At 35.3% G+C, this 25,417-nt stretch overlaps 1 protein-coding gene across 1 annotated transcript in view; it reads right to left on the bottom strand.

The window, feature by feature from the left end:
* The window catches only part of TAOK1 (TAO kinase 1), a 158,793-nt gene that overhangs the window by 81,785 nt on the left and 51,591 nt on the right, over window positions 1-25,417 (bottom strand). Inside the window, exon 2 of the mRNA XM_025476299.3 lies at window positions 18,335-18,559. Coding sequence (XP_025332084.1) covers window positions 18,335-18,466 — 132 coding nt within the window. The 5' untranslated portion in view covers window positions 18,467-18,559. The remainder of the gene's footprint in view (window positions 1-18,334; window positions 18,560-25,417) is intronic.

Below are 25,417 nucleotides of genomic sequence, written 5' to 3'. Positions count from 1 at the left end.
CATGAACACTTGGTTAAGGTAGTCTGCCAGATTTCTCCACTGATTTTCCCATTTCAATTAATACATATCTCTGGGGCCATATTAGACATTATACATATATCCTCTTCCTCCTCAGAATTTAACCCACTAATTTTATCATCAATCAGTGGATCTTGGTTGCAACAATTACTTCTCTTAGTTGTTCTACATTTAATAAAAGGAATTTGTATTTGCATATATATATATATATACACATGCATATATATACACATATATATACATATATATCTGTGGCATGTGAGAGAGAAATAGGATCCTACTAATATCTTCACAATTCCAATCAAACAACATAGTGTTATTATCCAGCCTTCCCCCTTTCCTTATTTGTAACTTCTTTCTTGAACAGTAAGAAAACTGGTTCTCCTTATCTATAATACATTTACTTACTTATTCAAATCTTCTATATAGTTTCAGAACGGCCAAACCATATCTCTGTGAGAAACTGAGTAACTACAGTTCCTTTTGTGTTTAGCCTTATTCAGCCAAAATAATGTTTCAAAAATCATTTGAGATTAGCTCTTTTCTCCCTCATCCACTTCTGTGTGTTTATGTTATTTCTTTACAATACAGTTAGGTTCACATGTTATAGTTGCAACAATTTATATTTCCCCATCATAGTTTTTTAAAAATTATTATTAACATTAAAGAACACTTAATAAACTGGTAAAATTCACTCTTTATGGCATGCATACTGAAGTAGATTGCAATTTTGGCAATTATGAATAAAACTACCATTAATTATTCATATGTAGTTTTTTGTGTGAACTTGAGTTTTCATTTCTCTTGGATTAACATTTAGGAGTGGGAATGCTGGGTCATATGATAATAGTATGTTTAACTTTAAAAACTGCCAGACCGGGGTGCCTGGGTGGCTCAGTGGTTGAGTGCCTGCCTTTGGCTCAATTCATGATCCTCGGGTCCTGAGGTTAATTAAGTCCTATGACAGGCTCCCCGCAGGGAGCCTGCTTCTGCCTAGGTCTCTGCCTCTGTCTCTCTCACGAATGAATAAATAAAATCTTAAAAACAACAACTGCCAAACCATTTTCCACAGTAGCAAGACCATTTTACACTCCTACCAGCAATTAATGAGAATTCCAATTGCTCCACATACTCACCAGTACTTGGCACTGCCTATATTTCTTTCAGCTCATCTTTCTTTCTTTCTTCTTCTTCTTCTTTTTTTTTTTTGTTAAGATTTTATTTACTTATGAGAGACACAGAAAGAGAGAGAGAGGCAGAGACACAGGCAGAGGGAGAAGCAGGCTCCATGCAGGGAGCCCGATGCGGGATTCGATCCAGGGTCTCCAGGATCACATCCTGGGCCGAAGGCAGGCATAAAACTGCTGAGCCACCCAGGGATCCCCTCATCTTTATCTATCTATCTATCTATCTATCTATCTATCTATCTATCTATCTACCTATCTATCTATCTATCTATTTTTTTTCCTCATCTTTATTTCTAAATCATTTTAATAGGCATACAGTGGTATCTTATTGGTCTTAAATTTGCTTTTTCCTAAAAACTGATGATTTTAATAGGCATACAGTGGTATCTTATAGGTCTTAAATTTGCTTTTTCCTAAAAACTAATGATTAAGACCAAACTTATTGGTCTTAAATTTGCTTTTTCCTAAAAACTAATGATGTTGAGCATCTTTGTATGTTTACTAATCATCTATATTTTGGGTAGATCTGTTTAGACCTTTCACTCAATTTTTATTAGGTTATTATCTTAATGTTGAGCTGTGAGAGTTCTTAATTTTTTAAATTTATTTTTATTTTATAGAGAGAATGCATGCAAGCAGAGGGAGGGGAAGAGGGAGAGAGAATCTTCAAGCAGACTCCCTTCTGGATGTGGAGCCCAACTTAAGGCTCGATCTCTAGACCCTGAGATGCATGACCTCCGTCAAAATTAAAAGTCAGACAGGACTTACTGAGCCATTCAGGTGCCCTGAGAGTTTTTTATGTGTTCTGGATACAAATCTTTTGTCAGATATGTGACTTGAAAATATTTTCTGCCAATCTGTGGCTTTCCTTTTCATCTCTTAACAGTATCTTTAAGAAAACAAAAGTTTTACATTTTGATACAGTTCAACTTATAAATTTTGTCTTTTATGGGTAATATACTGTCTCTGTTGTTAAAGATTTTTTACTTACGTTTTAGTCTAGAAACTTTATAGTAGGCTTTATATTTAGCAGGATGATCCATTTTGCACTCGTTTTTATAGAAGGTATGAATCAAAGTTTATCTTTATTTTTTAAAAAGATTTTAAAGTAATCTCTACACCCAATGTGGGGCTCAAACTACAAGTCCCAAATCAAGAGTTGTATGTTGCACCAACTGAGGCAGCCAGGCATTCTTCAAAGTTTATTTTTATGCATATGGATGTCTAGTTGCTCTGGCACCATTTGTTGAAAAGACTATCCTTTCTTCACTGATTTGTCTTTGCACCTTTGCCAGGAATCTGTTAACTATAGTTGTATGGGTCTATGTCTGGACTCTGTTCTGATTGGTTTATATATTTATCCTTTTAACAGTATCATACTATCTTGATTACTGTAGGTTTTTGAAATCAGATGATGTGAGTTTTTGAACTTGTTTTCTTTTTCAAAGTTGCTTTGGCTAGTTACTTCACTTTCCCTAAAATTTTTAGAATTTTTTTTTTTAAAGATTTATTTATTCATGAAAGACACAGAGAAAGAGGCAGACACACTGGCAGAGGGAGAAGCAGGCTCCGCAGAGGGAGCCCAGTGTGGGACTAGATCCCAGAATGCTGGAATCACACCCTGAGCCAAAGGCAGACACTTAGACGCTGAGCCACCCAGGCGTCCTTCAAATATGCTTGTTAGTATCTATTTTAGAAGGCTGCTGAGATTTTGACTGGGATTGCATTGAATCTATACATCAATGTGGACATAAGTGACAGTATAACATTAATCTTCCAATCCATCAACACAGTATATCTCTTCAATTTATTTAGGTCTCCTTTGATTTTTTTCAATGTTTTATGGTCTTTAGAATACAAATCTTACACATTTTTTGTTGGATTTAAGCTCAAGTATTTCATTCTGTAGTTTCTATAAGCAGTACTTTTAGCATAAAACAAATTTTACTCGTTCACTGCTGACATACAGAAATAAAATGAAGTTTTGTATATTGAGCTTGTATCTTGCAACTTTGCTATACTCATCTATTAGTTCTCGGAGTCCTTTTGTAAACTGGGAATTTCCAAAGTAAACTATCATGTTGTATGTAACATGGTAAATATGTGGATAAATCTTTAAATACTTTTTTCTCTTAGATTCTTTAAAATACATGATTGTTTAAAGAAAAAATCATTAACACTGAATTCTTTATTTATAATGTATGCTGATGTGGGACACTGGCTTGCTCAGTTGTTGGAGCCTGCATCTCCTGATCTCAATGTAGTGAGTTCAAGCACCACATTGGATATAGAAATTACTTAAAAATAAAAAAATAATTTAAAAAATCTAGTGTGTGCAGATGTAATACATTAGACAAGAATAGCATAAATAATATAGACATTTTTATTGGAGTAATTAATATATAACAAATGAACTGAAAAGAGGATGGAATACTCCTCTCATAGAGTATAAGTCAGATGATAACAGTTAGAAAAGGTTTTTTTTAAGTGTTTATAGAGGGGCACCTGAGTGCTTTGGTCAGTAAGCATTTTCTTCAGCTCAGGTCATGATCCAGGGTCCTGGGATCGAGCCCCGCATCGAGCTGCCTGCTCAGTGGGGAGTCTGCTTCTCCCTCTGCCCTTCCCTCTGCTCACGCTCTTTCTCTCAAGTAAATAAAATCTTTTTTTAAAAAGGTGTTTATATATATATATATATATATATATATATACATATATATACATATGTATATATACACATAACAAAATACTTAAGTGATAAGTGAAGAGCAAAATACTACGTATCATCCATTCTCACTGCCTGAGAATAAAGATAAAGCCAAAATTGGCTATAGGCCTAAAGACAAACTGGATGTTGTAGAGAGCAAAAAACAGGAGGAAATCATTCTGTTTCAAACCATAAAACTCTGAAGATCCGTTCGGAAGCGATTTTAATGAACCAGTTAGAATGATCTGAAATCACCATCAATTAATCATATGTAAATTGCTTTTCTAGATCTTCTTTGTATATTTTTCTCATTTTTTTTTTTAAGATTTATTTACTGACTTGAGAGAAAGAGAGAGAGAGAGAGAATGGAGGAAGGGTAGAGGGAGAGACAGAATCTCAAGTAGACTCCCTGTTTAAACATGGAGCCCAGTACATGGCTCAATCTCATGACTCTGAGATAATGACTTGAACCAAAATCTAGAGTTGGATGCCCAACTGACTGAGCCACCTAGGCTTCCCATACCTTTTTTTTTTTAATTAACATTGAACAATTTGCTGTAACCACTGAAAATATAAACTCACCAAGCCCCTAAAAGAATACAGATTAGTAAAATCTTATACTAGAAAAAAGAGGTAAATATTACAACTCATTCTTTAAAATGAAGAAAAATAACTTTAAAAAAATGAATTTGCCAGGATCATACATGATCTGTCATATTTGTTAGCAAGCTACCTATCTCCCAAGCCAGTGCTCTGTAACCCATCTACTGACATACTGGTTCTACTTATGGTATTGGAAACTAAAAGAGAAATTTTTATCTTCCTGGCAATCTAGAGATAGTAGTCCTTTTGGACAGCTAATTCTTTTGGTTTGCTTTCAAATACTTGATACCAGCCCTTGCTTGATTAGCTTGCCTGATGAGATAGCCAGCATACCTGGTTCAACTGGAGTATTTTTAAACTTTAGGTGATCCTTATTGTCAACTAATGAAAATTCAGAAATGTTATGAAAACTATTTGCAGTCATCTAAAAAAATTAGGTAAGAAGGTCCTTCCTCTATATACTCTATAGACAGATAATAGACATTAAAAGCCCTGTCATGGGGTAGGGATGAGAGAAACAAAAACCAAAGCATTCATTCATGTGTGCACTCTCACACACACAACACATACTCATAGGTTTGATACCATGAAATACAAAAGTTAGTGACCTAAAAATGGGATTATGGCAAAAAGATTAAATTCTGGGCTACATTCAAACTTTGCTCATCCAGCTGGCACATGTTTCCCAGACATCAAAACAATTAACAAAAAACACCTGCTTTTAGCAGTTGCCCTTGATTCCTTGATGCTTTCACATGCAATGGTTCCTGATGGGTGATTCCAACCTGAACCTAGGTTTCCTGACTTCCTAAAACAGCATTTATCTTGTTTCCCTCATTCATTTTGTTATGAAAATATGTCAAACATACAGTAAAATTGGATTCATTCAGTGAACTTTTGTTATGTCTCACTAGGTCAGAAGTCAGCCAACTTTTTCTATAGTGAGATACTAAGTATTTTAGGCTTTGTGGGCCAAGTACAATGATCTTTCTTTTTCTGTTGCATTTTCTTCCTTTTTTTTTTTTTTCTAATTGTAAAAACCATTTTTTAAGATTTTATTTTTAAGTAATCTCTACACCCAACACGGGGTTCAAACTTACAACCCCAAGATCAAGAGTCACATATTCTGCTGACTGAGGCAGCCAGGAGCCCCTGTAAAAACCATTCTTAATTTGGAAGTTGAGCAAAAGTAGTTCACATGCTGGATTTGGCCCCACTGGCTGTAATTTCCCAGGCCCACCTATAGATAAATCTTTGGGCAATATTTTGCCCCATTTGCTTTGAAACTTTCTAAAGTACATATTATCATCACATTGTCATTACTTATTATTGCAGAGGATTTGAGAATACACATTCTCACCCTTGGTTCCAAAATGCTTCTTCATATATTTTTTCTAATAACAAAAACATTCTTTTTTAAGATTTTATTTATTTATTCATGAGAGAGACAGAGAGAGAGAGAGGCAGAAACACAGGCAGAGGGAGAAGCAGGCTCCATGCAGGGAGCCCGACGTGGGACTGGATCCTGGTTCTGTCTCCAGGGTCATGCCCTGGGCTGAAGGTGGCGCTAAACTGCTGAGCCACCTGGGCTGCCCAAACATTCTCTTAAATAACCACAGTACTTACCAAATTTAGGAAATTCAGCATTGATATACAATTATCTAGTACACATATAGTCCATATTCAAATTTCATCAATTATCTTAGAAAATTTATAGAAAATTTCTTCCAATCACAATGTGGGCATTGTGTTTAACTGGGTCTCTTATAGGCCAGCTCCTGACATCTAGCTCAGACCAATTTGCTTTTGCTGCTCCTGTGAGATCCTTCCTATGGGACTATGAAACTTTCTTTCCCAGCCACAGATCTTTAAAATATTCCAGGTGGGTAGGACAACTCCAGAAACTACTACATAAGGAAGTCTAAGCACTAGGGAATCATCTCCCTACATACACAATAATTCTCTTCCATGAGGTACTACCATGTGCACCCTCTTATCAGAAAACAAGTTCTCTTATTCTATCAATTTAAACTTTAGTTCAAAAATGTGTATTCATGGAGTGCCTGGCTGGCTCAGTTGATAGGCATACAACTCTTGATCTCAGGGTTATGAGTTCAAGTCCCACACTGGGCACAGAACTTATTTAATAAAAAAAGAAAAAATGTGTATTCACCTTTCTACCCTCACTGACACTATCTAAACTCTCAGTCTCTCGGGGTACCTGGGTGGCTCAGTGGTTGCGCATCTGCCTTTGGCTTGGGTCGTGATCCCAGGTTCCTGGGATGGAGTCTCACATTGGGCTCACCACAGAGAGCCTGCTTCTCCCTCTGCCTGTGTTGCTGCCTCTCTCTGTGTGTCTCTCATGAATGAGTGAATAAATAAATCTTCAACTCTCAGTATCTCTTTTTTTTTAAGATTTATTTATTTATTTGAGACAGAGAGCATATGTGCATACGCACATGGAAGGGCAAAGGGAGAGGGAGGAGAGAAACAGACTCCCCGCTGAACACAGAGCCACAATGGGGTTGATCCCACGTTCCCTGAGATCACAACTTGAGCCAAAATTAAGTCAGACACTTAACCAACTGAGCCAGCCACTCAGGTATCCCAAGCCCTCAGTATTTCTTTCCTAAATTATCACAAAAGCTTCAAAATCAGCATCCTTTCTTTGATCTTTGACAAAGCCAATTTTTCCTTCACATTACTACAAGAATAAACTTTCTATATTATGAATGGGAATATAATATCTCTCCTGCACTTCAATAGGTTCCCTAAAGACTTTAGAATCAAGCCTACATTTGTTAGTATGGTGTATGGTGCTGTCTTCAAGAGTCTTTGCTTGTCTTTCCTTTTTACCTTTCTCTGATACATTCTTAGTCCCCACTACAACCTGATTTTTTCTGTTGTTTTTTTACAACCTTGATTTTAAAACCTACCTGCTCCAGTCACTTTAAAGACTAATGACAAGTTATAGATTTGGGGTAATACAATTTTATAGATTTAAAATTTTTAAATTACTGATATTTTGCTAATATGTTATTTAACTCAGTCCCTTTAATGCAAGGAAAAGGATCGTAACATCACTATCCCCACTTAACATATCAGATGGGAAGGTCTAAAGAAGAGAGAAAATCTAAAGAAATTTATACTTTCATTACTAACAATGAAATACCAATTGCTCCAAAAACACATATATTTACAGAATGATATATGAAAACTCCATGCAAATACAAATATATCACACATTAACCTAGAAAATCTTACTACTAATACTTGCCCAAAACAACTATAAAAACAGGCAATATATGTAAAACAACCGCATGAAACTACTGAAGAGCAACAAATGCAGGGAAGGCTTGAGACACTAGAATGCTTGAGAGAGACCAGAACGCTTGAGAGAAGACAACCTACAAAGTGAGCTATAAATTTACTCCAGCTTCATCCCTGAATTTGTGGTACAGAAAAATAAGAGTCCAAGGAGAAAGCCAGGCTAAGGAGACAGAAGCCAGAAACAGGAGCTTCCAAAACAGACTTACAGCGTATCATCTCAAAAAAGGGAGCTGAAAAGCAACAGCTCAAAAATCTGCAGGGGCTCCTAGGTGGCTCAATTGTTTGAAAATCTGACTCTTGGTTTTGGCTCAGATTGTAATCCCCCTGTTGTGAGATTGAGCCCCATGTCAGGGCTCCCTGCTTAGCGGAGAGCTCTGCTTCTCCCTCTCCTTCTGCCCATCCTCCCATCCTGCTCTCTCTCTCAAATAAATAAAATCTTAAAAAAAAACAAAAAACAAAACCCTACACAATCCTAAACTTGCCTACCTGCCTCACTTGTTTCTTGCCATAGAAACCACAATAAGTGCTCTTGTCCATGTTTTTCCCTTGCTTCCTCTGCCTCCTCACTGACACCAGTGCTTCTGCAGACGCCCCCCTCTGGCCTGGCATGCCCTCTTCTCTTGGACCTGTTGAGTATAACAAACCTTTCCTGTAATCACCTGATCTTGATACCTGATCTGTTGGTGTCCCCACACCTGAATAAAACCTAAATTTACAACAATAATAACAAACTCTTGATTAATTCAAAAGATGGCAAGAACAGGGGTGCCTGGCTGGCTCAGTTGGTAAAACATGAGACTCATGATCTCAGGGTGGGGAGTTCAAGACCCACACTGGGCATAGAGCTCACTAAAAAACAGAAATCAAATACAAAAAAGACTTATGCCCAACTATAAGCAGTAATTGCATAAAATATAAATGAACAAAAAACCTCCATTAAAACAAATGAAAAAGAAAAAGTTCCTTACTTTGTTGTTGGCAGCAATTTTCTAGATAGGATCCCAAAGCACAAGAAACAAAGGCAAAAATATGGGCAGCCCCAGTGGTGCAGCGGTTTAGTGCCGCCTGCAGTCCGGGGCGTGATCCTGGGGACCTGGGATAGAGTCCCACATTGGGCTCCCCGCATGGAGCCTGCTTCTCCCTCTGCCTGTGTTTCTGCCTCTCTCTCTTTCTCTCTCTCTCGGTCTCTATGAATAAATAAAATCTTTAAAAAAAAAAAAGGCAAAAATAAGTAAGTGGGCTAAGTTAAATTAAAAAGACACACAGCAAAACAAAATGAAAAGGCAATCGATGGAATGGAAGAAAACATTTGCAAATCACATATCTGATAAGGAGTTAGTATCTAAAATGTTTAACAAGTTCACAAAACTAAACAACTTGGATGAAACTTGAGTGCATTATGCTAAGTTAAATAAGACAGAAAAAGGCAAATACAGGGCACCTGGCTGGATCAGTCAGATGAACACAGGACTCTTAATCTCAGGGTCATGAGTTGGGAGCCTCATGTTGGATGCAAACTGCTTAAATAAATAAACTTAAAAAGAAAAAGACAAATACTGTATATTTAGAATCTAAAGAAGCTGCACTCCAAGAAACTAGAATAATGGTTACCAAGGGTTGAGAGGTGGGAGGAAATGGGCAGATATTGGTCAAAGGGTATACATTTCCAGTTATAAGATTAACAAGTTCTGGGAATTTAATGTATAGCATGGTGATTACAGCTAATAATACTATATTAGATCCTTGAAAGTTGCTAAGAGAGTAGATCTTAAATGTTTTCAATACAAAAAGGAAACGATAATTATGTGACAGGAAGGAGGTGTTACCTAATGATATAGTGGTTATCATTTTGCAATATATAAATATATCAAATCAATACACTGTACAGCTTAAACTTACACAATTTTATACATTAATCACATCACAATAAATGTGAAAAAATTCGGGGGGTGAAGACAACAAAGATGAGAAATATTTTATATTTTTAATTTATGTTTTGGGGGGCAGAGGAAGAGGGGAAGAGAATCTTAAGCAAGCTCTACACCAAATGTGGAGCCCCACGCAAGGGCTCAATCTTGTAACCCGGAGATCATGACCTAAGCCAAAATCAAGAGTTCGATGCTTAACCAAGCAAGCCACCCAGGTGCTCCAAGAAACACTTTAAATGTAAGGTTCCAGAAACAGTGAGTGAAAAAGGATGGAAAAAGAACTACCAGGCAAGCACTTGCCAAAGAAAGATGTGTGATTAATATCAAAGTAGATTTCAAAGCAAGAAATACTATGAAAAGACTGAAATTTTGTAATGATAATGGGACAATTCAACAAGAAGACACGATAATCTGAAATTTGTATATTCCTAATAAATCAGCCTAGAAATGCATGAAGAGACAGCTAAAAAGAAAAAAAAAAAAGACAAATCCACAATCAGTAGAGATTTTAAAATACATTTTTGAGTTGCTGATAGAACATGCACATCAAAAACAAATAAATCAGAAAGGATGCAAAAGAGCTCAAGACTATAATCAATGTATGTTATCTACTCGACATGCATAGATCATTACACCCAACAAAGTACAGAAAATATGTAATTTTCCAGTGCTGGGACAAAATATTCACAAAATACATAAAATTGATAACTATCCAAGATATACAAAAGAACTCATACAACTCAAAAAGAAAAAAAACCAAGTTTTAAAAAACTGGGAAAAACATTTCAACACACACTTCTTAAAGATATGTGAATGGCCATTAAGTCTATGAAAAAGTACTCTATATCACCAATCATCAAGGAAATGTATGTTAAAACCTTATCGAAATACTATAACACACCCACCAGAATGACTCAAATTAAAGACTCAACACTTAATGTTAGCAGAATATGAAGCAAATGGAATTCTCATATACTGTTGATGCAAGTGTAAAATTTTTACTTAATGAAGAAGTCTGGTAATTGGTCATAAAACTAAACATATATACCTGCCTATGATCTGACAATTCCACCCTAGGTATTTAAGAGGAATGAAAAACTGAGTCCACAAAAAGACTTATACATCAAAAGACTTTTAAGTCATATAAGGTTATAAAAGACAAAGATTATTATTATATACTAATAAAAGTTCAATACAGCAAGAAGATATAACAATTATAAACATTTTATAATACCTAATAACAGGTCATTAAAATATATGAAGCAAAAATTGACAGAATTGAAGAGATATTAACAGTTCTTCAATGATGTTGGAGACTTTAATACCCCACTCATAAAAGAGAACAACCAGACAGAAGCAAAGAAACGAGAACACAATAAACCAACTAGATTGAATATACATATACAGAACACTCTACCCAACAAGAAAATACACATTCTTCTCAAGGGCACACAGGACATGTTCCAGGAAAGGCCATATATTAAGGAAAAAATCAAGTCTCAAAAAATTTAAAAAGACAGATATACAAAGAATATTCTCTGATCTCAATGGGATGAAGTTAGAAATTACAAAAAAGGAAAACTAAGGATGTCTGGGTAGCTCAGCTGGTTAAGCACCTGACTCTTGCTTTTGGCTCAGGTCATAATCTCAGGGTTGTAAGATTGAGCCCCACATTTCTCTCTCCCTCCCCATTTTCATTAAAAAAAAAAAAAAAAAAGGAAAACTACAAAATTCACAAAGTTGTGGAAATTAAACAACCTACTTCTCAAGAACCAATGGATTGAAAAAGAAATCACAAAGGAAATTAGAAATACCTAGTTGAATGAAAACAAAAATAGAATATACCAAAACTTACGGGGTCAAGTAAAAGAAGCGCTCAGGAGGAAATTTATAGCTATGGACCCACAAAAAAGAGATTCTCAAATCAGCAACCTAACTTTACAATTTAAGGAACTAGAAAAAGAACAAACTAAACCCAAATTTAACAGAAGGAAGGAAAAAATAAAGATTAAAGCAGAGATAAAACAGAGTAGAAAAACAGGGGAAAAAAATCAATGAAATAAAAAGTTGGTTCTTCAAAAAAATCAACAAAACTGACAAACCTTTAACTAGATGGCCTAAGGAAAAAAGATTACTAAACTCAGAAATTAACAAGGGCACATTACTATTGACTCTAAAATAAAAAGGATTTTAAGAGAGTACTATGAACCACTATACACCAATTAATTAGATGAAAAGGGCAAATTCTGAAAAATATAAAACCTACCAAGACTAAATTAGCCATGAAGAAATAGAAAATGTGAATAGTATCACTATAAGTAGTAAGTAGATTGAATCAGTAATCAAAAGTTTCCCAATAAAGCAAAGCCCTGGACCCAACGGGCTCTTAAAATTCAAAAAAAAAAAAAAAAAAAAAAAAAAAAAAATCAACAATAAGAAAATATACAACCTGATTTTTTTTTTAAGAAAATTTTTTGAATTTTAAGTGGCTTCACATCCAATGAGAGGCTTGAACTCACAACCCTGAGATCAAGAGTCACATGCTCTACCTACTGGGCCAGTAAGGTGCCCCCACACAACCTAATTTAAAAATGGACCTAACAGGGACGCCTGGGTGGCTCAGCAGTTTGGCGGCTGCCTTCGGCCCAGGGAGTGATTCTGGGGTCCTGGGATCAAGTCCCACATTGGGCTCCCTGCATGGAGCCTTCTTCTCCCTCTGCCTGTGTCTCTGCCCCGCTCTCTCTCTGTCTCTCCTGAATAAATAAATAAAACCTTAAAAAAAAAAAAAATGGCCTAACACCCTGACACCTTACCAAGGAAAACATACAGATGGGAAATTAGATATATAAAGATGGTTCACATCATGATTATCAGGGAAATATAAATTAAAACAATTAGATACAATACTAGACACAATTAGAATGGCCAAAATCTGAAACACCAATAGTATCCTTTGGTACCAATGAGCATACAGAGCAACAAGAACTCTCATCATTCACTGCTGGTAGAAATGCGAAATGGTACAGCCCTTTTGGAAGATAGTTCGGTGGTTTCTTATAAAATTAAACATACTTTACAATACAGTCCAACAATGGCACTCCTTAGTATTTACTCAAAGGAAGTGAAAATATATCCACACAAAAACCTCCACACAATTTGTTTTTTTCAAGGCAGTGAAAATACTCTGTATGATGATGGGTACTTAGCATACATTTGACTAAACACATAGAATGTATGGTACTAAGAGTGAATCTTAATGTACACTATGGTGATTATGTTACATCAATGTAGGTGGATCAGTTTTGTTTTGTTTTTTTTTTAAGATTTTACTTATTTATTCATGAGACACAGAGAGAGAGAGAGAAAGGCAGAGACATAGGCAGAGAGAGAAGCAGGCTCCATGCAGGGAGCCCGATGTGAGACTCAATCCTGGGACTCCAGGATCACACCTTGGGCCGAAGGCAGATGCTCAACCACTGAGCCACCCAGGGATCCCTGGTTGATCAGTTCTATTCTGGTAGAGGATACTGGTAATGAGGGAGGCTATGCATGTGTGAGGAAAAGGATAAGAGATCTTTCTGTACTTTCAATTTTGCTGTGAACCTAACACTGCTCTAGAAAAATAAAATCTTTTTAAAAAATATTTTAAAATATCTCTATGTGGGGCGCCTGGGCGGCTCAGTCAGTTAAATATCTGCCTTTGGGCTCAGGTCATGATCTCAGGGTCCTGGGATCAAGCCCTGCATTGGTCTCCTTGCTCACCAGGGAGTCCGCTTCTCCCTTTCTCTCTCTGCCCCCATCCTGTTTGTGCTCTCTCCCATGCACACGCTCTCTCACTCTTTTGTTCTCTCTCTCTCTCTAAAAAATAAATAAAATCTTCTAAAACACGAAATAAATAAAATAAATATCTCTACTTAATATCTTCATCTCAATTCCTTCAGATGAAACTGTTCAGGTTTATAAAGTATTGCAATTTCACTTCTCAACAGGAAGTATATGCATGTAAATATATTTAAGTTTTTATTTATTTATTTAAATAATCTCCACACTCAATATGGGGCTTGAACTCATGACCCTGAGATCAAGAGTTGCATGCTCTTCTGACTGAACCAGCCACACATGCCTATATATAAATCTTTTACTTGCTTATGGTGGTATATTTTTAAACAATGAAAAAGTTAACCTACTTTCCCCCATCCGTATGTTTTACACCAAAAGATGTCTTCTTGGGGATCCTTGGGTGGCTCAGTGGTTTAGCGCCTGCTTTCAGCCCAGGGCGTGATCCTGGAGTTCCGGGATCGAGTCCCACATCGGGCTCCCTGCCTGGAGCCTGCTTCTCCCTCTGCCTGTATCTCTGCCTCTCTTCTGTGTGTCTCTCATGAATAAATAAATAAAATCTTAAAAAATAAAAAAAGTAGCACCATAAAATTTTAAAAAATAAATGACACTATCCTCATTTTAAAAATTAAATGGCGGGATCCCTAGGTGGCTCAGTGGTTTAGCGCCTCCCTTTGGTCCAGGGCATGATCCTGGAGTCCTGGTATCGAGTCCCACATCAGGCTCCCTGCATGGAGCCTGCTTCTTCCTCTGCCTGTGTCTCTGCCTCTCTCTCTCTGTATCTCTCATGAATAAATAATAAAATCTTTAAATTAATTAATTAATTAATTAATAAACAAACAAATAAATAAATAAAAATAAAAATTAAATGGCATATAAAAACTATGTGTTATAGATATATGTAGGATGAATAATTATCTCATTTCGCCTTGGACTATGGGATTTCTAGGACATGGGACTTTTACCAGTAAAGCTGGGAGAATCTTGGAGCTCCTGCGTAGCTTAGTCAGTTCAGCATCTGCCTTTGGCTAAGATCATGATCCCAGAATCTTGGGATCAGGCCCCACATCAGGCTCCTGCTCAGTGGGGAGTCTCCTTCTCCCTCTGTCCCTTCCGCTGCTCATGCTTGTGTTTTCTTGCTCTCTTGAGAGAAGAGCCAAAATACTAAATAACTAAAACCAGGTATGAGTGGGAACATTACAACCAACCTACAGAAATAAAAAGGGTTATATGACATTTCTATGCACAACTGTATACCAATAAATTAGATAACCTAGATGAAACAAATTCCTAGAACCCACAAATAAAGTAACTTAAGAAAATAAAAAATAGGGACACCTGGATGGCTCAGTCGGTTAAGCGTCTGTCCTTGACTCAAATTATAATCCCAGGGTCCTGGGATTGAGCTCCATGACAGACTCTCTGCTTAGTGGGGAGCCTGTTTCTCCCTTTCCCTCTGCATGTGCTCTCTTGCTCTCTGTCAAATAATAAAATCTTTAAAAAGGAAAATAAAAAATAGCAACAGACCTCTAACAAGTTAACACTGAACGAGCAATAAAAAACAAAGTCTATAACCAGATGCCTTCACTGTGAATTCTAGCAAACATTTAAAGAAGAATTAACACAATTCTTCACCAACTCTTCCAAAAAATAAAAGAACACTTCCTAACTCAATGAGGCCAGTATTAGCCTGATACAAACACTAGACCAAGAAAATCATAAGTAAATTACAGTATCTCTTATGAATACAGATGTAGTCAAAGTACAATCAAACCAAAAACAACAGCCTATATAAAAGGATTATAAACCATGACAAAGTGGAATTTATCCCAGAAATGCAAGAGTGGTTCAATATAACAATATCAATAATGTAATTTACTACATTAACAGAACCAAGGAGAAAAACCATATGATCATCTTAATCGATATCAAAAAGGTATATAACAGAGTACAAAAAAAAAAAGAGTACAACAAACTTTCATGAAAAAAACACTCAAAAAATTACAAATAGAAAGATCTTCAATATGATAAAGATTATTTACGAAAACCCCACAGATAACATTATTCTCAATGATGAAAAATGGAAAAAAGCTTTCTATTTAAGATCCGGAACAAGGATGCTCACTTTCATCACTGCCATCAAAGTTCTAATTAGAACAAACATAATAAAAACAAATAAAAAGCATCCAAATTAGAAAGGAAGAAATAAAACAATTTTTATACTTTTTTTTTTAAAGGTTAATCTTTTTTTTTCTTTGAGGGAGACAAAGAGAGAGAGGGAGCACACAGAGGGAGAGCAAGAGGGAGAAGCAGACTTCTTGCTGAGCAGAGTGTCTGACGTGGGGCTTGAGGTTATCAGGACCCTGAGGTCATGACTTGAGCCAAAGGTAGACACTTAACCAATTGAGCCACCCAGGTGCCCCAAGTGACATGATCTTATATACAGAATTCCAAAGTATCCACATGAAAGATACTAGAGCTAATAAATTTAGCAAAACTAGAGTAAAAATCAATTCACATAAATCACTTGTTTCTATATACCAGAAATGAACAATCTCTTTAAGAGGGAATTAAAAAAGTAAATCCATTTACCATAGCAGCTAAAATAACATACTAATGACTAAATTTAAGCAATGAAGTACAACTGTACACTGAAAACTATAAAACATTGCTGACAAAATTAAAGACCTAAATAAAAGTTTAGAAGAACATCTTGTGTTCACAGATAGTTAAGACTTAGTAAGATGCCATACTACCAAGCATAATCTATGGATTTAAATAATCCCTAACAAAGTTCCAACAGCAGAAAGGAAAAGCCGATTCCCAAATCTATATGGAATTCCAAGGACCCCCACATAGCTAAAACTATCCTTAAAAAGATTAATAAAGTTATCCCTGATCTCAAACTTACTACAAAGCTACAGTAATCAAAACAGTATTATACTAACATAAAGATGGATATGTCAACAAATGGAAAAGAACTGAGAGTTCAGAAGTAAACCCATACGATATGGTCAATTGATTCCACAAAGATGTTAAGATAATTCAACAGGGAAAGAATAGTCTCTTCAATAGAGAGCACTGGAACAAATGAATTTCCACATACAAAAGAATGAAATTGGACCTTTACCCCATTAATATATGCAAAAATTAACTCAAAGTGAATCAATGACCTGTAAATAAGAGCTAAGAGCATAAAACCCTTAAAAGAAAACATAAAAGTAAATCTTCATGACCTTGGATTTAGCAATGGATTCTTAGATATAACACCTAGAGCATAAGTAACAATGACCAAAAATAGACCAATTGGATTTAATCCAAATTTAAAACTTTTGTACATCAAAGGACATTATCAAGAAAGTGAAAAGATAAACTACAGAACAGAAGAAAATATTTGCAATTCATGTATCTGGTTAAGGATTTAATATTAAGAATACGTAAAGAACCCTTACAACTCCACAACAAAAAGACAACCCAAATTTTAAAATGGGCAAACTATTTGAATAGACATTTCTCCAAAGAAGATATACAAATGACTAATAAACACATGAAAAGATGCTGAACATTTTTAGTAATAGGAAAATACAAATCAAAACATCAAGTTACTACTTCACAACGAGTAGGATGGCTATAATCAAAGTAATAAAAAAATAACAGGCATTTGTGAGGATATGGAATAATCCGAATTCTGGTAAATTGCTGATGGGAATGGAAACAGGGTACAAGCACTATGGTACAGTTTGTCAGTTCCTCAAAAAGTTAAACCTAAAATCACAATGTGATCTAGTATTTTTCACTCCTAGGTACACACTCAAATTTGAAAACAGTGACTGAAACAGATATTTGTACACCAGTGTTCATTATAGCATTTATTCACAATAGTCAAAAGGTGGACACAATCTAGTGTCCATCAACAAATGAATGGATAAACAAACCATGGTATATTTATACAATGGGGTATTATTCAGCTATAAAAAGGAATGAAGTACTGATACATGCTACAGCATGGTTGACCTGTGAGGTGTTAAGCTATACAGTATCCTAAGCGATATAAGCTAGTCACAAAAGTACAAATATTGTATGATTCCATTCATATGAAATATCTACAATAGGCAAATTCATAGAAAAAAGTAGATCAGAGATTAGGTAGAGGGAGAAGAAGTTATTGCAAATAAATACAGAGCTTATTGTTTGGGGTGATAAAAAAAAGTTTTGAAAATAGTGGTAATGGTTGTACAACATTGTGAGCGTAATTAACACCACAAATTGTACATTTAAAAATGATTAAAATGGTAAATTTGAGGATTCTTTTAGCACAACACACACACATATACACACAAGAAAAAAGACTTTGGTACATAGCTTCTGTCAAACAATAATCCTAGAATTCCTCAACACTAAAATTGACTACGTATGAGACTTTACAGAAGTCAGTGTTCTATAAAAATTTAATTCTATAGTAATGCAAGTCATTAGACTCCTCAAACTACTGTGCTAAAATGCCAAACCACATGTAAGTTAAAGCAAAATAAAAATCTTTCCCATTTTTTCAATAATCCAAGAAGCTCAATAAATAAAACTATCTACTTTCATATTATATACATACATCTATGCAGGTGATTATAAAACGGACTACTGCCTATGTTTCTTTATATTATTGTTTTTTACTCGCCAGGACTAAATATTAAGTAAATGCTGGTCACTGACATTAAGCCTTTAACACTTACAAAATACACTGCTCCAAAGCTTCCATGGCCAATTTCTCTGAGATCTGTAAAGAGCTTCTCTGGATCTTCTTTGAAGAAGAGCTCTGCAATTTCAGGGTCCTTCAGGCTGCCCGCTCGGTTAGTTGATGGCATCCTGCTGGGCAATCAGTTCTCTGATTCTAATTTTATACTGCTATCCCAATCCTTGGTTCATCTGTATGAATGAAGCCACACTGGCATAAACTACTGTAGAGAAATAAAAAAAGAAAAAAGTCAGGAAAAGCAAAAGCTACTACGAATAATTAGTATAAGATCATTTTCTGACAGCATATACAAAATTATCTCAGGTCTAGATTTTCACTGAGAAGGAAGTATGGTCTACTAGTATAGTAGTTCCTCATCTGGCTCATGATCACAATTACCTGTGGTACTTTAAAAAAAAAAAAGATTCTTAATATCCATAGTATACAAGTAAATAGTGTATGTATACTTTAAAAAGTAAACAAATCTTTATATCATAGAAGCCTTTCTATGTCAATACTTCAAGATTTACCTAATCCAGATACAGCGCACGCATCAGAAGAGATAACACATAGCTATCAAAAATCTGCATTAACAACTTAAGATGTACCAATAGTATGTCTTTGACACCAGGAAGATTCTCATCTATTAATGATATTCAAATATAAGAAAATACACAAAATATTTAATTCAGTAAGTTATGTTTCTTTTCCTTTCAGATACCATTTGCCAGTATTTAATCAACTCTAATACAGACAGTCCAAAGAAAACTACAATGGAAGAAATAATGATTTTCACACAGACAACTGTTTCCCCATAAACCTGATTCACATTAAAATATGGCCTTTATCAAATCTGCATCATTAGATAAGTAGATACTACAGATAACCAGTAAACTCCCTGGTGTTCTGGTATCAGTTCCTTTGTATCAGATTACTGGTTTTTAAAAATAGCTGTCGTAACTGAGAGGCTTTAGAACCTGGGTTCTGGAAAAACTGCCTGGACATGAATCCTGTCAACACTATTTACAAACTGTGAGCTCAGGTAGCCTCATTTTCCTAATCTGTACAATGAAAATAATCTATTTTCGAGAATGGGCTAGCACACTCCAGAAAATCAGAGAAATAAATAATGGGGGAACTGAACATTTACACTATCTAATACTAAAAGATAACTATGGCATCATTAGAATACTTGAAAATAGGACAAGCAACACACTCAAATATGGCTGTCTTGGAATTTAGCATACAACGAAAGGAGAAAAAAATAAATGTTGAGAAAATTGAGAATCCATTTAGAAAAAGAAATATAGGGCAGCCCAGGTGGCTCAGCAGTTTAGCGCCGCCTTCAGCCCAGGGCGTGATCCTGGAGACCCGGGATTGAGTCCCGCGTCAAGCTCCCCGCGTGGAGCCTGCTTCTCCCTCTGTCTGTGTCTCTGCCTCTCTCTCTGTCTCTCATGAATAAATAAATAAAATCTTAAAAAATATATACATAAAAATTATTACACTCACATATCTTATCTAAACATTACTGCTAAGTGGCTTCAGAGGCATCCCAAATAAATGAGGAAAAACTGCCTAAGTGATGCTTGGACACTCCAATAACTATTTGGCAAAAAATAAAATGAGAACTGTTCCTCAAAATGAACACCATAATTACATATGGGTCAGAAATAGAAATTTAAAAAATAAAACTCGGCGACTGGCTGGGTCATTCAGAAGAGCATGTGATTCTTGATCTTGGAGTCATGAGTTTGAGCCCCTCACTGGGTGTGGAAATTACTTAAATAAGATTTTAAGGAACACCTGGGTGGCTCAGTGGTTGGGCATTTGTCTTCAGCTCAGGGCGTAATCCTGGAGTCCCGGGATTGAGTCCCGCATCAGGCTCCCTGCATGAAGTCTGCTTCTCCCTCTGCCTGTTTCTCTGCCTCTCTCTCTCTCTCTCTCATGAATAAATAAATCTTTAAAAAATAAATAAATAAAATAAAATTTAAAAAGTGAAACTACAAATAAAAGAAGTTCCTCCATAATCAGGGATAGAGGAAACTTTATGATCCAAATCCAAAACAATAATAACAAAGAATGATACATATTTAACAATATTAAAAAAAAAAAAACTTGGAAAGAGTGGTCATGGAAAAAGACACTCCAAACAAAAAGAAAGAAAAAAAAAAGATAAACTTGGGGAAAAAAAGCTTGAAACTTAGGTTTACAAAGGGTTAATAACACTAATATATAGAGTTAAAAAAAAAAGGAAAGAAAAAAACCAACAATCTGATATCCTTAATATCCAAAATGTTCCAAAAAACAGCAGAGAAAAAATACAGCAGATATGTGAGTTCACAGAAAAAAGACTATCTTGAATTAAATTAAAAACTTTAAAAAATTAAATGGCTTAAATCTGAACAACCATTAAGGCAGCCCTGGTGGCTCAGCGGTTTAGCGCTGCCTTCTGCCCAGGGCATGATCCTGGAGACCCGGGATCTAGTCCCACATCGGGCTCCCTGCTTGGAGCCTGCTTCTCCCTTTGCCTGTGTCTCTGCCTCTCTCTCTCTCTCTCTCTCTCTCTGTATCTCTCATGAATAAATAAATAAAATCTTTAAAAAATAAAATTAACTATTAAATATACGAAAATATGTTCCAAATCACTTCAAGTAAGAGAACTATAAATTAAAACTATACTAAGATTTCATTTGTATCTATCAGAAACGCAAAAATTCACCACATGCTGATGGTACGGTAGAAGGGAAATACGTATGCACTCATCCATTAATAGCGGTAATGATAAAACAGTGCAAACCCTAAGGAGAAAAATCTAGCCAAAACATATATGCACTTATCATTTCACACAAAAATACCACTTTAAGGAATCCATGCCAAAGATACTTACAGAGAATATAAGAAATGATAAAGGCACAAGGTCAGAACTGGAAATCATTATATCGCTAATGGGAGTATAAAACAGTACAACCATTTTGGAAAACTGTTTAGCAGATGCTTATCAAGAAAAATAAATATTTACTATATGAAGGAGCAATTCCTGAACTAATCATTTATTCAAAGAAAAGAAAACACAGGTACACAAAAACTTGCACATAATAGTTTTATTCGTAACAGTCCAAAACTGCAAATACAAATGCCTCTCAACAAGTAAATGTATAATAGAATTGTGGCATATTTACACAATGAAATACTATTCACAGCAATAAACAGGAATAAACTACTGACACATGAAGAAACACACATGAATATCAAAAACATTCCGTTCACTCAGCAAAAGAAGCCAAAAACAAAAGAGTACGTACTTAATGATTCCCCTGATAAATTCTCATATAGGCAAAATTAGTCTCAAGTAATATATCCAATGTTACTTAGGGTGGGTATGGAGGACAAAAGGGCCCAAAGGAGTTTCTAGGGATAACAGAATACTAGTGTATACACTTGTATTATGTACTATATTATGTTATTCAGTTGTAAAACTCTAATTGAACACTTAAAATGGATGCATTTCACTATGTGTAAATTATACTTCAATTAACAACTTTAAAAAATTAAATGGCTTAAATCTAAGTGCAATATACACATGTATAAAAATCTAAGTACCATATACACACTCTCTTACGTGTGCACTCTCTATATAGTGCAAATTTATGAACAAGGTATAGAAGGATATGTATTGAAATATTAATATTTTCTTGGATAAAGCAGAACCATAAAAAGCATTATTGCTGGCCTACACATCTGTATTATCTGAATTTTTATAGCAATTGCTTTTATAATTTTAAGAAATTTACATTGCATTTTAAATTTGAGGGAAATAAAATAGAACATTTTTAGAACTAGAAGAATACATACTCTGACTATGGAGAACATCCAAAAAAGGCTATTAGCATTTTTTTTTAATTCACAAAGGACTAATGCATTTTACAATTTTGTATGTCAAAAAAATTTGAGTCAATCACAAAAACTGAAACATTCAGAGCAAACACAATTAAGGAGGCATATTCCTTAAATATATAAATATTATTCAAATCACTAGAAAGTAGCTAATTCATCAACATATAAATAAACGGCCAAAGGATATACATCAGCATTCCATAAACAGGTAATATAAATTACTGGCGAGAGAAGTTAAAACTTGATGGGTACAGCCATGAGTTTTAGATTATATTTCCCTTCTTTAATTCCTGGCTTTGACCTCTTATAGCCTGAATTACAGAACTATGTTCAGGGTGCTGACAAGAAAACCCTTGAAGAAATCAAATCCCCTCTTTCCATCCAAAGGACCAGAAAAAGGAGATCTAAAGACTGGGAGGGGGAAAGCCATTATTTTCTCTTTTGTCTCCTCAGTCACAGAACTGCACTGCCCTAGGAACAGAAAAACAAACAACAACAACAACAAAACATAAGAAAGCCTATCTCTTTGGCCAGAAAAATTGGAAAACAGGGTTCTTGTTGACCCAAAAAGTATGAAGGGGATTCCCATTATTTTCTTAAACTCCTCTTTCCTTTCCCCACTTCACTTAAGGGTAGCCCCATTATGAAGACTTGTACAAAGCACAGGTCTTAATGCTCAGGGAAAAACTTGTCTTTCTGATCAGAAGAACAGGGAAATAGCCACTGGAAACTGAAGAGTATGGAGGAAAATCGTGGACAAGAGAGAGATGGAAAAGAGATCTCTAATTCTTTTCTTTTGGTATAAGCCAAAACAAATACTGATTTGCACTTGTGTAGACTCAAGTGAAATGAAGGCTACACTAAAGACAATTAATCTATAATATAAACCACTGCCAAGTCTCATACTATCACTGAAAGGCATAGCTCAGGGCAAATCCAAAGAGCACAGCAAAGGTTTTGAAAATAGAACTGAGGGATGCCTGGTTGGCTCAGTGGTTGTGTCTGCCTTCGGCTCAGGTAGTGATCCTGGGGTCCTGGGATCGAGTTCTGAATCAGGCTCCCTGCAGGGAGCCTGCTTCCCCCTCTGCCTATGTCTCTGTGTCTCTCATGAATAAATTTTTTTTAAATCTTAAAAAAAAAAAAAAAAAGAAAAGAAAACAGAATTGATACTGGAACCACCACCTATAGAAAGTGAGATAGAACTTCCCATTTAAACCAGTTGGTGTCTACTGAAAATGAAAACAAATCAACATTCTCTAGAGCATATTAATAGGACTCAGAAATGACAACATAATATTCACAGTGTCCAAGATAAAATCCAAAATTACTCTACATGTAAAAACAAACAACACACACACACACACACACACACACACACACACACAAAACTGGTAAATATGACAAATTATCAAGGGAACAGAGGACCAACAGATGCCTATTTTGAGATGATTCATGTTGGAATTATTACAAAAAGACTTAAAAAGCAGTTATTACAACCATAACAAATGAGGTAAGGTTAACACTATGGAAACAACTGAAAAGACGTTAAGTTCTTAGTAGAGAAATACAAAATTTTTTTTAAAAATCACACAGAAGGGCACCTCGGTGACTCGGTGGTAAGCATCTATCTGCCTTCAGCTCAGGGTGTGATCCTGGGGTTCTGGGATCAAGTCCTGAATCAGTTCCCTATGGGGAACCTGCCTCTCCCTCTGCCTATATGTCTTTGCCTCTCTCCCTGTGTCTCTCATTAATAAACAAAAAAAAAGAATCACATAAAAAACTCAGTATCATAAATGAGGGGTGCCTGGCTGGCACAGTCTGTATGTAGGGCAAGCAACTCCTGCACAGTCTGTAGAGCACGCAACTCTTGACCTTGGAGTTATGAGTTCAAAACCCATGTTGGGCATGTTACTTACTTAAAAAAAAAAAAAGAAAAAAAAAAAAAAACCTCATTGTATGGGCTCAGTTGCACAACAGAGATTAAAGAAGAAAGAGTAAACTTTAAGACAGCAATAGAAATTAAATGAAACTAAAGAACAGATTGAAAAAACTGAATCAAGCCTTAGTGACTTATGACACTATCAAATTGTCTACATTTCAAATCATTGGTATTATTAAGGAGAGGGAAAATAAATTGGTAGAGAAAAAAGATTTTTTTAGTAATGTCTGAAAACTTCACAGATTTGATAAAAGACATAAATTTCGAGATTCAAGAAACTCAACAAACCCCAAATAGGACAGATTCAAAGAAAGTCAGGCTAGACACACCTCATCAAAATATTAGAAAAAGATAATTTAAAATTTGAGTAACAGATTTTGTGTAAAAAACAGTGGAGTCCACAGAAAGTGGAATAATATCTTTAAGGTGATAAAAGGAAAGAACTACCAAGCCAGAACATAATTCTGAACCTGGCAGAAGTCTTCTATAGGAATGAAGGGGAAAAAGAGAAAGAAAGAAAAAGAGAAAGGAAGATTCTTACATGTTACAAAACTAAGAGAATCTATTGCCAGCGGACCTACTCTAAAAGAAATACAAAATATTAAACAAAAGAAAGCTAGAGTAGCTACATTAGTATCAGACAAAATAGACTTCCCAACTAAAAAAAAAAAAAAATCACAAGAGATAAAGAACATTAAATAATGATATGATTCCACTAACAAATCCCAAATTTGTCTTCACCTGACAAAAGAGCTACAAATTGATGAAGCAAAAACTGATACAACAGAAAAGAGAAATCATATTAGTCTATAATTATACTAGGAGACTCCAATGCTGCTAAGAAACTCAAAGAAAAAGTAGTCTGAAAATACATAGAACAACATCAGTCAACTTTACCTAATGACATTTCTAGAATACTATGCTTGACAACAACAGAATATACATTCTTTTCAAGAGCACATGATATTCACACCAAGACAGATTACATTCTGGGCCATAAAACAAATCTTAACAGGCATAAATAATTTCAACTCATACAAAATATATTATCTGACCACAATGTAATTACATTTAAAGTCAGTATCAAAATGTAACTTAAAAAAAAAAAAACCTACAAAATCTGGAAATTAAACGCACACTTCTAAGTAATCCATGGGTCAATAAAGAAGTTTCAAGGGAAATTAGAAAAAAATACAAATTAGGGTGCCTGGCTGGCTCAGTCTAAAGAGCATACAACTTGTGGTCTTG

The sequence above is a fragment of the Canis lupus genome, chromosome 9, assembly GCF_003254725.2.
Source record: "Canis lupus dingo isolate Sandy chromosome 9, ASM325472v2, whole genome shotgun sequence".
NCBI lineage: Eukaryota > Metazoa > Chordata > Mammalia > Carnivora > Canidae > Canis > Canis lupus.
The sequence above is the reverse complement of the archived record's forward strand: the minus strand, read 5'-3'. Positions and strand labels throughout refer to the sequence as shown.